Source organism: Microcaecilia unicolor, chromosome 10 (assembly GCF_901765095.1).
Source record: "Microcaecilia unicolor chromosome 10, aMicUni1.1, whole genome shotgun sequence".
Classification (NCBI taxonomy): domain Eukaryota; kingdom Metazoa; phylum Chordata; class Amphibia; order Gymnophiona; family Siphonopidae; genus Microcaecilia; species Microcaecilia unicolor.
Window position 1 is genome coordinate 197610388 of NC_044040.1, and position 14516 is coordinate 197624903.

At 42.4% G+C, this 14516-nt stretch overlaps 1 protein-coding gene across 1 annotated transcript in view; it reads right to left on the minus strand.

Annotated features, from left to right (window-relative positions):
* PLD1 (phospholipase D1) overlaps positions 1-14516 on the minus strand; it is a 186185-nt gene that overhangs the window by 105262 nt on the left and 66407 nt on the right. Inside the window, exons 7-8 of the mRNA XM_030216519.1 lie at positions 10626-10684; positions 1943-2035 (exon numbers count right to left, since the gene is read on the minus strand). Of these exons, the coding sequence (XP_030072379.1) occupies positions 1943-2035; positions 10626-10684 (152 nt within the window). The remainder of the gene's footprint in view (positions 1-1942; positions 2036-10625; positions 10685-14516) is intronic.

The window sequence follows — 14516 nt, forward strand, 5'->3', positions numbered from 1 at the left end:
GAGCCAAACTAAACCAAGTATCAACATAAGTGTGCTAGCTGATGGAAAAGACCCAGCCCATAAGAATCTTTCAGGGATCAGAGCAATGCACGATATTTGCCCAAGATCCAATGAATATCTGATGGGTCATAAGTACATAAGTATTGTCATACTGGGACAGACCGAAGGTCCATCAAGCCCAGCATCCTGTTTCCAACAGTGGCCAATCCAGGTCACAAATACCTGGCAAGATCCCAAAACAGTACAATACATTTTATGCTGCTTATCCTAGAAATAAGCAGTGGATTTTCCCCAAGTCCATTTTAATAATGATCTATAGACTTTTTCTTTAGGAAGCCATTCAAATTTTAATTTGAAACAGATAAAATCTGTATGTAAATAAACGGTGGATCAAGCAGACAGAGTATTTTAAAAATATTCGTCTGAGCCTTTCTGGTGGCACTGCCATGCGAAAGGTCTCTGGATCAATCTGGGCTTGGTTCTTCTGCTCCTGGATCGGCTGGGGAAGGGATACTACAGAGGCAGAATTCATAGCTCCTGGGAGAGGGGGAAGCCATGATTACCGTTCAAGAATGATACCTAGAGGCTGGATTCAGGGTATATAATTGCAGGGTTCCATAGGGAGCACAAGCCCTGATAAATAGCCACCATTGCAATGAACAGATAAGTTATGGGGAATGGGGAGAATATAAAATAGGAAAAAATCATCAGGTAGTTGGGAATGAAGGCTCATGGAGTCAGATCCAAGGTCATGATTCCTACTCAGCTGAAAATACAAAGGTGCAGGAGTGATAAAATAATCCATTTATCTCTCCGCCTGTTCTGCTTGGAAAGATTGGTTTCTCTGCTGTGCGTATTCTGAGAAAGGACAATGTTCCACGTGGCCTGGCTTACCAAAGGTGACCTGGAGTTGAGGGGAACTGAAGCTTAAACAACAACTGGCTAACTCCCGCGCATGGCACTGAGAGTCGATTTTCAATGCCAGGCTGTTTACAGTGACCAGCATTGAATATCCAGTTTAACTTTGGCCAGTCTGACTTTAACCGGCCAAGCTGATATTCAACGCTTGGCCGGTTAAAGTCAGACCAGCCAGCTGTTTCAGGGTTTCACATGGCCAAACATGGCCGCCAAACTTGGCTGGTCTGACTTAAAAAAAATCGGCGCTAAGACCATTTTTACCATGTGGGTAAAATGGCAGATTTTTCCCATTAGCTCGTGAGCACTTAACTACACCTAGGATGCTGGGCTTGATGGACCCTTGGTCTTTTCCCAGTGTGGCATTACTTATGTACTTATTTTGTAGGCGGTAAGGGCTCATGCGCTAACAGTGTGCTAATCGGTTAATACGTGGCATTGTAGCTGCACTAACCGATTAGCACAGAACACGCCTATTCTCTGACCCCAATCCTAAAAAATAAAGGGGCCCTTTTACTAAGCCACAGTAAAACGTGGCCTGCGGTAGTGTAGGCGTATGTCAGGCCAGTTTTTACCGCGTCTACAAAAAATGGCTTTTTTAATGGGACAGGAAAAGGGCCCGCGGTAAAAATGAAACTAGCGCGCGGCCAAAACCAGCCTGAGCCCAAAACCAGCCTGAGCCCTTAACGCCACGGTGACAGGTTGGCGCGCGCCAAGTGCCGATCACCGCGCGCAGGAGGAAATAAATAACTAATTAATCCACGCATTATGGGCATGCGTCAAATCTGAAATTACTGCCTGGAGGGCGTGCTGCGCATAGGAAGAAATAAATAAATAATTCAGCCACACGTTATGGCCCCAAAGTTTATTTTTTAGTATGTGAGAAGGGTGTGCATACAAAAATTACCACAGGAGGTCTCAGCGCACCCCGCAGTAAGCACGTTTTTGCTGTGGTAAGGGCGTGCTAGTACTTACCACAGATTAGTAAAAGGGCCCCTAACTGATTGACATGTTCATAAAAGAATACCTCTTTGACCAGCGGTAGCAGATCCTTCCTTGCCCGCAGCAGTTTAATCCAGGTATTCTGTAGCCTCCAGAGCGTTTCATTATCATCCCCTCTCTGAATAAAAAATATGCATAGATATCAAATCATGTCTACAATAATGTTTACATAATACATATGTATACTGCGATGTGAAAAGTTTCCCCCCCTCCTGATTTCCCCTATTATTTCATATATGTCACTCTGAATGGTTTCTGATTTTTAAACACAATGTAACGTTAGACAAAGGGAGCCTGAATAAACACATAACACGTTTTTTTTAATTATTATATTATTTATTTAAGGAACAAAGACCTGTGTTTACAAAGGCGCGCTATGGGCATGTTAGCGTTTCTGACGCACGTTGAATGCTAACACGCCCATAGGAATGTATAGGCGTGTTAGCGTTTGATGCGCCTTAACTTTAAATGCGCGTTAAAAATGCTAATGCGCCTTACTACACATACCCCTAAGTTATCCAACAACCATATCACCCATGTGAAAAAGTAAATGCCCCCTTAGTTACTCACTCAACCAACAGACCCAATTTAATTGATAATTAGATGCAGCTGATTGAACACAGCCAGGCTTGATTGTGGCTATCCCTGTTGTTGACTCTTAACTGTACTATGCATTGAACCTTCCCACGAGAGTGAAGTAGACACCATAAGATTTCTAAAAAAAAAAAAAAACATTAGACCAAGATCAAGGGAAATTCCACAAGAGAATATATCAGTCCAGAAAGAGTTACAAAGCCATTTATAAAGCTCTGGGAACCAGAAAGAGCCATTATCGCCAAACAGAGAAGATGTGGAACAGTGATAAATCTTCCCAGGAGTGGCCAGCCTGCCAAAATTACTCCATGGGTGGAAGGTGAGGACTCGGCAAAATAAAAATTATGTGACAGGTATCCAAGCATTGTTATTATATTCTCTGACAGCTGGTGAGCGTATAAAACTACTATCTGTAAATTTTCAGCCAGCAGCCATTCCATGGATGGTATTGGGCCATAACTAGGTAGGCGAAGTGATGGCCATATCACAAAATATCTAGACAGCGGAGATATTCAGCCACTATCTGGATAACTTATACATTCAGTATTTTATAGACCTCTATCATATCTCCCCTCAACTGTCTCTTCTCCAAGCTGAAGAGCCCTGACTGCTTTAGCCTTTCCTCATAGCAGGGATTCTCAACCCAGCCCTCAGGACACACCTAGCCAGTCAGATTTTCAGGATATCCATAATGAATATGGATGAGATAAAATGTACATGCCCTACCTCCATTGTATTCAAATTTATCTCATGCATATTCATTGTGGGGCATCTTGAAAACCTGACTGGCTAGGTGGGTCCCGAGGGTTGGGTTTATTTATTTATTTATTTATTCGCATTTGTATCCCACATTTTCCCACCTATTTGCGGGCTCAGTGTGGCTTACAATACTTTGAGAATGATGGAAGTACAATTGGTTACAGTACGATTATGGATTACATTATGATGAGTTATAGAAGACAGAGTAAATACAGGATATCATTTGGGAATAGAACATCAGAAGATAACAGTGGTGAGTCGAGAGGGGGACAAATAATATCGAGGTAACATCAAGGTTTAATATTCTTATTTTTGGGTAGGGTTTTAAGGGTGGTGATGATACGGGAGAAGAGACTTCAGGATGGAGTGTTTTGGTGCGTATCTATTGGTTTGTATGGACTTCATGTGTTTTGATTCTTGCCGTAAATTTTCTCAAACAGATAGGTTTTCAGTAGTTTGCGGAAGTCGGTCAGTTTATAGATCGTTTTCAGATTGCGTGGTAGTGTATTCCAGACTTGTGTGCTCTTGTATGCGAAGGTCGATCCCTGCATTGCTTTGTATTTTATTCCTTTGCACTTGGGGAAATGGAGATTGAGGAAGGTTCGGGAGGATCTTTTTGCGTTTCTGGGTGGTACGTCTATTAAATCAGACATGTATGCAGGGGCTTCCCCGTGAATGATTTTATGGACTAAAGTGCATACTTTGAAAGTGATGCGTTCCTTGAGTGGTAGCCAGTGTAGTTTCTCCCGTAGGGGTTTTGCACTTTCGTATTTTGGTTTTCTGAAGATGAGTCTGGCTGCTGTATTCTGGTTGAGAACCCCTGCCTCATAAGGAAGTCATCTCATCCCCTTTATCATTTTCGTCACTCTTCTCCATACCTTTTCTAATTCCACTATATCATTTTTGAGATTCTATTCTATTCTACTCTGATGCTTCTATATCACAATTAACAAAGTCTTCAAGGTGATTCACAACCAGAACGAATATCCTAGTCAGATATGATATACATTTTCATTTTGATTAAGCTTGAAAAGATAATTCTAGAGAGTGAGCAAATAGGACTTTAAAACTTTACAAAATATCAACAGCACTCACACTGGGATCGCAAAATTTAGTGCCACTACGATTTCACCACAGACATCTCCTGGACACAACGGAAGATATTGATTATTGCAAAATAGCGGGAAGTTGGAAGCAGGAACTAACGATCGAGTTCATGGCTGATATGCTACAAAGCTTCCTGCTATCCACTCTGCATAGGTCAGCATTTACTCGGCAATGGGAGCAGCAGTATAAGTTTGCTACGCGGGCCTACACAGTGCCAGCCAGAGCACGGAGGGCGGGTTTCGGAACAGGGAATTGCCCTAAATGTGGAGAGCAAATGGCAACTTTGGGCCATATGTTCTGGCTGTGCCCACAGATTAAAACATTTTGGATGCAAATTTTGGCAGAGCCTAGCCGATGCTGGAAGCGGGAAGTGGGAGACACCCCGTTGTTATTATTTGACACTAGTAACGAAGGCCCGTTTCAAATCACAATGAAACGGACGCTAGCAAGGCTCCCCTCCGTCCCTTTGTGTCTCCGTGTGTCGCCGGCCCCCCTGCAGCCTCCGTGCGAGAGCTACAGTGCAGTACAACGTTGGAGCTGAGAATGTGCTCCGCCCTCAACGTCATAACATTTGACGCAAGGGCGGGGCCCAAAGACTGTGATTTTGTGTGGCTTCAGAGCTTCGAACTTACACCTGGCTTCAGTGACGTCAGTGCAAATAGAACGTTGAGGGTGAGTTTTATATATATAGATATATGCAATTGCAAAACCGATCCCAGTGGGATGTATTGGCTTTCTCAGAAGGGCAGTGTTGACGGGAAAGAAAGTGATTTTGCTCAGCTGGAGAGAGACTCAGGCACCCACAAGAGAACTGTGGAGAACAAAGTTGACAGAATTGTTACACCTGGAACTGAGTGGATTTGCTAAGTCTGCTCATTCAGAGGAGCGGCACGCATTTCGCAGGGTGTGGGAGCGCTACTGGACTACCCTTCAGCCCCACACCAGGCAGTGGATTCTGCACAGATTGAAATGGAGTGTCGAGACAACAATAGCACCTTCAACTGTCCTAAAGAAGTGACACCAGATCCCAAGCCCGGAACCTTGAGGGGGAGAGGGCGGAAGAGAAAGAGGGAGGGGAGGGAGGGAGGGCAAAGGAGGGAGGGGGGATGGGGATTTTATTATTGGTACAATGGACTAATGATAACGTTTGCTCGTTGTTTCAGTAGTTATGAGACTGGATAGATGGTTGCTTGGTTAGTATGGTGGGGGGGGGGGGGGGGGTGTTAAAAAAGGAAACCATTGATGACAAAAGGATGCTGGGTAGCTAATTGATGTATAAGCTTTTTCGTTATTATCTGATGGCAATCTTGGACATGTATATTCATTGATAATCTTGCTAATAAAAAGATTTAAACATAAAAACTTTACAAAATAGAGCATAATTAGATATTAATCATATAGAAATTGGTAAATTATTCCATATTCTTGGACCCTGAAATGAAAAAGAGAGTTCCCAGATAGATGTGATCTACATGTGTATATTCCGGCTTTCTGAAATCATAATTTAGATATGGATGTAATATAGCAATTTATATGCCAGAGATATACACCTAGATTAAGTGCATTGCCAGCTGTTCTATGTCCCCCTAATTCTTTAATGTTGCAGGTGCAATTTTATACAGAGCGCACAAAGTTGTGCACGCAAATTACAGAATAGTGTCAGTTACATGCACAAGTTAATTGTTTAATTAGCTGCTAATTGGCATTAACAACCTATTATTGGCTATACTTAGTGAAGATTGATACTAATTGCCATTAGTCAGTATTCTAGAAACAAGCGAACTTGAGAGGAGGATGGGTGTATTAGGGGAGTGACCATCCGTGGCGCATGCAATTTATAGAATACTAGCAGTTACACACTGCCTACAATTAGGTGCAAACATTTACAGCAGCCATTAAGCTAGCTTAGGCGATTGTGCCTAAATTTAGGTGTAGACCACCAGTGTAGAAGGTAGAAACAAGTGCTTTAATTTCACCAAACACATGCTTATAGCTGAAGTGGCCACGTTTCACCAAACAAGCTACGTCAGAGGCAAAAACTGTCAAATAAAACAATAAAATTAAAATCATATAAAATAATTCAAAACATACACATAAAACAAAGTTAAATAACTTATAGATCAAACTATAATTCATAAAAACATGCACAAAATCATCATTATCCTAAGCAAATAACAACTATAATGAGACCATACAGACAGCATATCAGTGTGCACATTAGTACATACCTAGAGGGGAAGGATTAACAACATATGTCCCTCTAGAACTAATACTCAAGGTGAAATCTGCAAAGGTTTACCAGAAAACAATCATAAGGATAGCAAAAGATGTAAAAATCAGCCAAAATATGCAATTTAAAATATGACAAAAATACAAAATTCATTTACTGGTTGGCAGCACTTTCTCCAGTGATACAAACAAACTTTAATAGCAGCAGGTTTATATGACTTTCCTGGGAGTCAAAAGTCACTACTCTCAAAAGCTCTGTTTTAAAAAAAGGGGACTTTCCAAACCTTTTCTAATTCAAAACTTTCCAAAGGACAATTATTTTTATATTACTTTAAGTTGATTGTTTTATTTGACACTTTCTTCTTCTGACGCAGCCTATTTGGCCAAATGTGTTTGGTGATTAAAATTAAAGCCCTTGTTTCTATTTTCTACATTGGTGGTCTGCTGTTTGTTTTGCTGCATCTGGACTGTAGATCCTCTGCCTCTGTTTGTTCCCTAAGGGCACTGTTTACTAAGCTGCGTTAGAAGTGCGTTAGCATCTTTAACGTGTGTTAAATATGTACGCGTGTTAACCGTATACGCGCCCACAATATCCCTATACGCACCTACACGGTTAATGCTCATGCTAATTGTAGACGCGTTAAAAATGTTAACACGCCTTAGTAAATGGGGCCCTAAATTTAGGTGCATAATAACGGCAATTGTGTGCGCAATTGCTGATATAGAATTTGTGATTAGTGTAGCCAATATTTAGCACTTTTTAACTAGCCGGGAACGGCTCCTGGCCAGTTAAATAGCACTTAACTGGCTAAGCGCTAGTATTCAGCATGAAATAGCCAGTTATCTCCACTGAATTAGTACTTAGCGCATACCCCCAGATTCTATATAGCGTGACTTTAGTTGCGCACACAAATACAGTTGTATTCTGTATTTGCGTGCGCAACTTAATTAACATGTCAATCAGTGCTGATAATTTCCAATTAACAAGCAATTGACACTAATTGGCATTAATTAGAATTTATGCATAGAACTAAGTGTACTCTGTAACGTAATGCGCGTACATTCTAAGTTGCATAATTGAAAATAGGCGTGGCCATGGACCTGGAATGGGCGGGTCGTGGGCATTTCTCAAACCTATGTGCGTTCTTATAAAATATACCCGGTCCGTGTCTAATTTAGGTGTTGGGATTTACAGCACATTTTACTTGGCGTAACTGCCTGCAACTAAATTTAGTCGCGCGGACGGTCGCTCGGCATATTCTATAAACCGCGTAAAAATTTAGGATTTTTCTATAAGGTATGCCTAAATTAAGACATACTTTTTAGAATGCGCTTAGGCATATTTCATTTTGGCGCCAATTTTTCAGGCGTTATATAAAGAATCTAGTCCATAGTGGCTAACTAGCTGTACCATGCGATATAACCAGCTAGCTGCGACTATTCAGTGCATCGCTGGCGACGGGCCCTGTTTACTAAGGTGTGCTAGCGTTTTCAGCGTATGCACAAAATTAGCGCGCGCTTACTGTGTAGGCATCCATAGGAATATTGTGGGTGCCTACAAAGTTAGCATGCGCTAAAAACTCTAACGCGCCTCTAGCGTGGCTTAGTAAACAAGGCTATAGGTTTAGTAGCCAAATAGGACTCCCTAAATAGCAGTCCTATCTTTGGCCACTATAAACTTAACCAGACAGCGATGAATATTAACTTGGCTGGTTAAGTTTAAACCGGCCAAAACCCCAAAAAAACAGATATTCAGTCCTCAGCATTGAATAACCAGGCTTTGTGCTGATTACGGAACTTAGCTGGCCTTACGGAGTTTAAGGGGGGTTTGGACAGATTCCTGAAGGAAAAGTCCATTGAACATTATTAAAAAAAAAATTTTATTTTTTTTTTGGGGGGGGGGGGGGGGGGGGTTGCCAGGTTCTTGAAGCCTGGATTGGCCCGCTGTCAGAGACAGGATGCTGGGCTTGATGGACCCTTGGTCTTTTCCCAGTATGACAGTGCTTATGTGCTTATCTGCTTCCCGAGGCTGAATATTGGCCGGAGTGTGTTTTATCCCAGCACCTAAATTAGGGCTTCTGAGGGTGGATATGTATAATTGTGCTTTTTTACATTAAAATTTTTGAATGCATTTTGTTTCAAATTTAGAGGAAAATGGACTATAATGTGGTGATGTCTGCAAATGAATTAATGAGCAATCAACCTGCAAATAATATATGATATTCCATTTGCAAAATCTGACACAGGTTGTTTGCTGATTTATCACATGTTCTTTAATTGTGGTGAAAATCACTATAAAATCTATGCAAACATAGGTAACGAGCTGCATAATTAAATAATCAGTGTGCTACTTTTGTTGATATAGAGGGGCATAATCGAAAGGGACGGCCAAGTTTTGTTGAGGACGTCCTCGCAAAACGTCCCGATGGAGGGGCAGGGAAACCCGTATTATCGAAAAAGATGGACGTCCATCTTTCATTTTGATAATACGGTCAGGGACGCTCAAATCTTGAAATTTTGGTCGTCCTCAGAGATGGTCGTCCCTAGACTTGGTTGTTTCTGATTTTTGGTGATAAGGAAAACCAAGGACGCCCATCTCAGAAATGACCAAATGCAAGCCCTTTGGTCGTAGGAGGAGCCAGCATTTGTAGTGCACTGGTCCCTAGGGGGCACTGCAATGGACTTCATCAATTGTTCCCAGGAACATAGCTCCCTTACCTTGTGTGCTGAGCCCCCCAACCCCCCCCCCCAAACCCACTACCCACAACTGTACACCACTACCATAGCCCTTACGGGTGAAGGGGGGGCACCTACATGTGGGTACTGTGGATTTCTGGTGGGTTTTGGAGGGCTCGCTGTTTCCTCCACAAACATAACAGGTAGGGGAGGGATGGGCCTGGGTCCACCTGCCTGAAGTGCACTGCAACCACTAAAACTGCTCCAGGGACCTGCATACTGCTGTCATGGACCTGGCCATGTTGGAGGTTTGGATTTTACAAAATTTGCTGCGAAAAAGCTAAGTATTTTGTTACTCTAAATTGAAGAGTTGAAGAGTTGAATATTTATTCAAATTGTTCAATGAAAAACGAAGACTTAAAGTTAAATAAAATTTTTAAAAAAGGAAAAAATATATAACACTGGGTTGATCTGTGAGGAGTTATACGGCGCCCTAAATAGGAGGAACGCTGTGCCCGTAAGGGATTGCTGTTGAAGATTCTGATGATCCCCCATAAAAGTACTGTTCTTCTTTATATATATTTGAAAGTGAAGTTGACATATGCATAGAATATATAAAGAGTGGATGTTTGGGATATAACTGTGCTATATATATGACCATCCCCACATCGATAAAATTAAGGTCTCTTAAATTGGATGGACCTGAGTATGACATCTGAGGCTGGCATAGAAGCTGGCAAAAAATATTTTGAAAAATATTTTTGAGGGTGGGAGGGGGTTGGTGACCACTGGGGGAGTAAGGGGAGGTCATCCCCGATTCTCTCCGGTGGTCATCTGGTCAGTTCGGGCAACTTTTTGTGCCTTGGTTGTAAGAAAAACTGGACCAGGTAAAGTCATCCAAGTGCTCGTCAGGGACGTCCTTTTTTTTTTTCCATTATGGGTCGAGGACGTCCATGTGTTAGGCACGCCCAAGTCCCGCCTTCGCTATGCCTCCGATACGTCCTCTTGAACTTTGGCCATCCCTGCAATGGAAAGCAGTTGAGGACGTCCAAAATTGGCTTTCAATTATACTGATTTGGACGACCCTGTGAAAAGGATGCCCGTCTTCTGATTTGTGTCGAAAGATGGGTGTCCTTCTCTTTCAAAAATGAGCCTGACAGTGGCTGATAAATTGCACAAATGACAATGCAGAGCCTTCCATGCGAGAAACCTAATTATACCTCAAGAGAATTAATTAGGTTTTTTGCAATAATGAATGAGTTAATTACGGTTTCATAAACACCCATTTTATCACAAATGCTTCTTAATCCTACTGCTTCTTTAAGAACCATAGCATGACTTACATGCCCTTTGGTCCTAGGTCATGGATAAATGACAGCTGGTTTATGTCAATGAATTCCATCTAAAATTTAAAATAAAAACAAAATTAATGGTGCCATGTATCTTATGATTTAGAATCTTTGTAATTTCATATGAAAATATTATACAGTTCAGACATTTATTGATACAAGGAGAAATTAGGTCTTACCTGATAATTCTCTTTCCATTAGTCCTTCCCACTATTCCAGTACCTGTGGGACAGTTGTGTCCATCAACCAGTAGGTAGAGATAGAGAACTGAAAACTGAGCTGATACATTTCTCTCTTGGCTTCCAGTCCAGCTCTTCGTATTTACGTAGACAAGCACTAAGGAGAAACTCAGAATAAACACAACAACCTTAAACAACTCGCTAACCTAACACTAACCAGATGAGCAAATGTGTGGACCTCTCTCATCTCTGGACAACTGGTAGAGAACAAGAGATATGCATGAAGCACCATGTAAGGTGACAGTTGTTAATTTGACTCAGTACTTCACACCAACTAAACACCTCAGAAACCTCAGGCGAGCCTCTGGAATAGTGGGAAGGACTAATGGAAAGAAAATTATCAGGTAAGACCTAATTTCCCCTTCCATTATGTAACTTCCCACTATTCCAAAACCTGTGGGATGTTTAAAAGCAATCCCTAGAATGGGTGGGATCCTGGCGCCATCATCCTGAGAACCGAAGTCGTAAAATTGGCTTCTGAGTGAGCCACAATGTCCACCCTGTAGTGCTTGGCAAAGGTATACAGCATCAACGTTGCCACCTTGCAAATATCTGCCGGATACAGTAAGGTAGTCTCTGCCCAGGATGTCACTGTATGCCTCATAGAATGAGCCCACAAGGCCTGAGGAGCCTGCTTGCCCACAAGCAAATAAGTTGACAGGATAATCTGTCCAATTTGAGAAACTCATTTGTGCGCCTTCCAGATATCTGAGGACTTTATTCAAATCAAGAAGCTTCAAGGAGGAATACTGAGCATCTTCGTCCTCTCTGTGAAAGGATGGAAGCTCCACAGATTGGTTGAGATGAAATGCTGATCCGCTTTCAGAAGAAAGGAAGGCCTCTGAAAAGTGAAGAAAGGGATCTCAACAAGAGACAGCCTGGAGCTCAGAAACCCTAAGTGCCAACACAACAGCCACCAAGAACACTGTCTTTAGTGTAAGATCTTTCAAGGCGGCTTTCCAGAGTAACTCAAAAGGAGGCTTCTGAAGTGCCAGAAGGACTAAATTAAGGTTTCACTCTGGATATGGCATAAAAAAGGAAGGCTGTAAGTGGCCTGCTCCCCGCAAGAACTGAATGATATCTGGATGAACCACAAGAAATTTCTTCTGTAGTTGGCCCCTGAAACAGGCCATATCCACAACCTGAACTTTTAGAGAACCCAGCGTCAATCCTTTCTACTACTACTACTACTTATCATTTCTAAGGCGCTACTAGACTTACGCAGCGCTGTACACTTGAACATGAAGAAACAGTCCCTGCTTGAAAGAGCTTACATTCTAATCAGGACAAATAAGGGATAAGGGAATTACTAAGGTGGGAATGATAAAACATATATGGGTACTGTACAAGTGAATAGGGGCTAGGAGTTAAAAGCAGCTCTTAGCCTAGATTTGAAGACGGCAAGAGAAGGAGCTTGACGTACTGGCTCAGGAAGTCTATTCCAGTCAAAATGGTGCAGCAAGATAAAAGGAACAGAGTTTGGAGTTGGCAGTGGAGAAGAAGGGTACAGACAAGAGAGATTTACCCAATGAATGGAGTTCCTGAGGAGGAGTGTAGGGAGAGATAAGAGTGGAGAGGTTCTAAGGAGCTGCAAAGTGAATGCATTTGTAAGTCAATAAAAGGAGTTTGATCTGTATGCGGAAATGGATAGGGAGCCAATGAAGTGACTTGAGGAGAGGGCTAATATGAGCATAGTGACACTGGTAGAATATAAGTCATGCAGCAGAATTTTGAACAGATCAAAAGGGAGAGAGATGGTTTAGTGGGAGACCTGTGAGAAGCAAGTTGCAATAGTCTAAGTGAGAGGTGATAAGAGTGTGGATAAGGGTTTTGGTAGTACGCTCAGAAAGGAAAGGACAACTTTTGGTGATATTATAGAGAAAAAAAATGACAGGTTTTAGTAGTCTGTTGGATATGTGCAGAGAAAGAGAGAGAGAGGAGTCAAAGACAATATCAAGGTTACCACAGAGATATAGAATAGGGGAAGAGGAGAGGTGGGTGAAGACCTGCCGGGAGAGACACTAGGATGTGCGTGAGCAGAGAAGGGAGAAAGTACGCGCTCAGAACATCAGCCCTTGAACATCCTCCACACCCTCACATACGACATGGATGTAGAACATTTCCAAGTATGAAGCAATAACTGAATCAGAATAACATTTTCATCTCAACTGAGCCCTTTCAATGGCCAAGCCATAAGATCAAAGGGACACGGATCCTCCATAGGCGTGTACCTGCAGAAGACGGAGAAGATACCGTGAAGCGGTAGAATCAGATCCGCATAGGGTATCGATCCCCATCAAGCCTGGTTCTTTCCAACAGCTGAAGAACTTGGGCACTTTGGCATCTCTTTTCATCTCCATCAAATATAGAAATGGAGAACCCCATTGGTCCACTATCAGCTGAAACCCCTGGCTGGATAGTTCCCATTCTCCTAGGTCCAAGGAGTACCTAATGAGAAAGGCCGCCTCCACATTCAAGGACCCAGCGATGTGAGGTGCGACAAGCAGAGAAAATTTTTCTCCGCCTATTTCATGAGGATAGCTGCCTCCACCACCATTGGATGGCTGCGGGTCCCGGCTTGCTTGTTGGTATAAGCAACCACTGTTGCATTCTCGGTGGAAACTCGGACTGGGGCACCCGCTGGAAAGGGAGCGAAGTTGCATAAGGCATTCCACACTGCCCTGAGTACCAAGTGATTTATCAACCACTGAGATTCCTGCCCTGAGCTTCAAGTGATTTATTGACTACCGAGACTCCTAGGTGCCCTGTACCAGATGGAACTTGTAATGAGCTCCCCAACCTGGCTTGCTGGCATCCATTGTCACTCTGGAAAAGGAGAGCTTCACAGGAAACAGGGGACAGGTGAAGAGAAGAAAGAAGTAAATTTATGGGGCACCAGAAACAGGGATCTAAAGATCTCCAGATATGATTCTGCAGACTCAAGTCACCTGCCAAGCTCAACTGGAGACCAGTTAAGCAACTGGAACAGGAGCAAATCATTCAGAACCAGAGGCTGAAAAGTGTGTCCATCCACTTGCTGAAGATAGAAAATACTGAAGAGCTAGACTGGATGCCAAAAGAGATATGTCTCAGCTCAGTTTTCAGTTCTCTATCTCCACCTGCTTGTTGATGTACACAAGTATGCCACAGGTTCTGGAATAGTGAGAAGCTACATAAGCAGAAGTACATAAGCATCGCCATGCTGGGACAGACCAAGGGTCCATTGAGCCCAGCACCCTGTCACCAACAGCGGCCAAAAGAACAAGCAATTTGTCCCGCCCATCCTAGAAATACTGTATTATTCCCTCGTCCATTCAATAACATTCTATGGCATAATGGAAACAGCTTTTCCATTAGGATTCAGAATCCTTTCATAGCAGAGCTATGTAGTAGTCATTGGACGTGTCTCTAATGTCTCAAAGAAATGCGGGTCAGATTATTCAGAGAAAAAGGAAAGAATTTCCCTTCAATAATATCATTGCTACTACAGAACAGTGAACTGGTTCAAGTGATTTCCTGTCTTTGGATCATGGGAATTTGGTTGAACTTAAAAGAAAATATTTTTCAACTAGGGTTGAGGGTTAAAATCTTATTCAAATATTGTTTTGCTTATATTAAATAACTGAAATTCGATGGCATTTGAGGG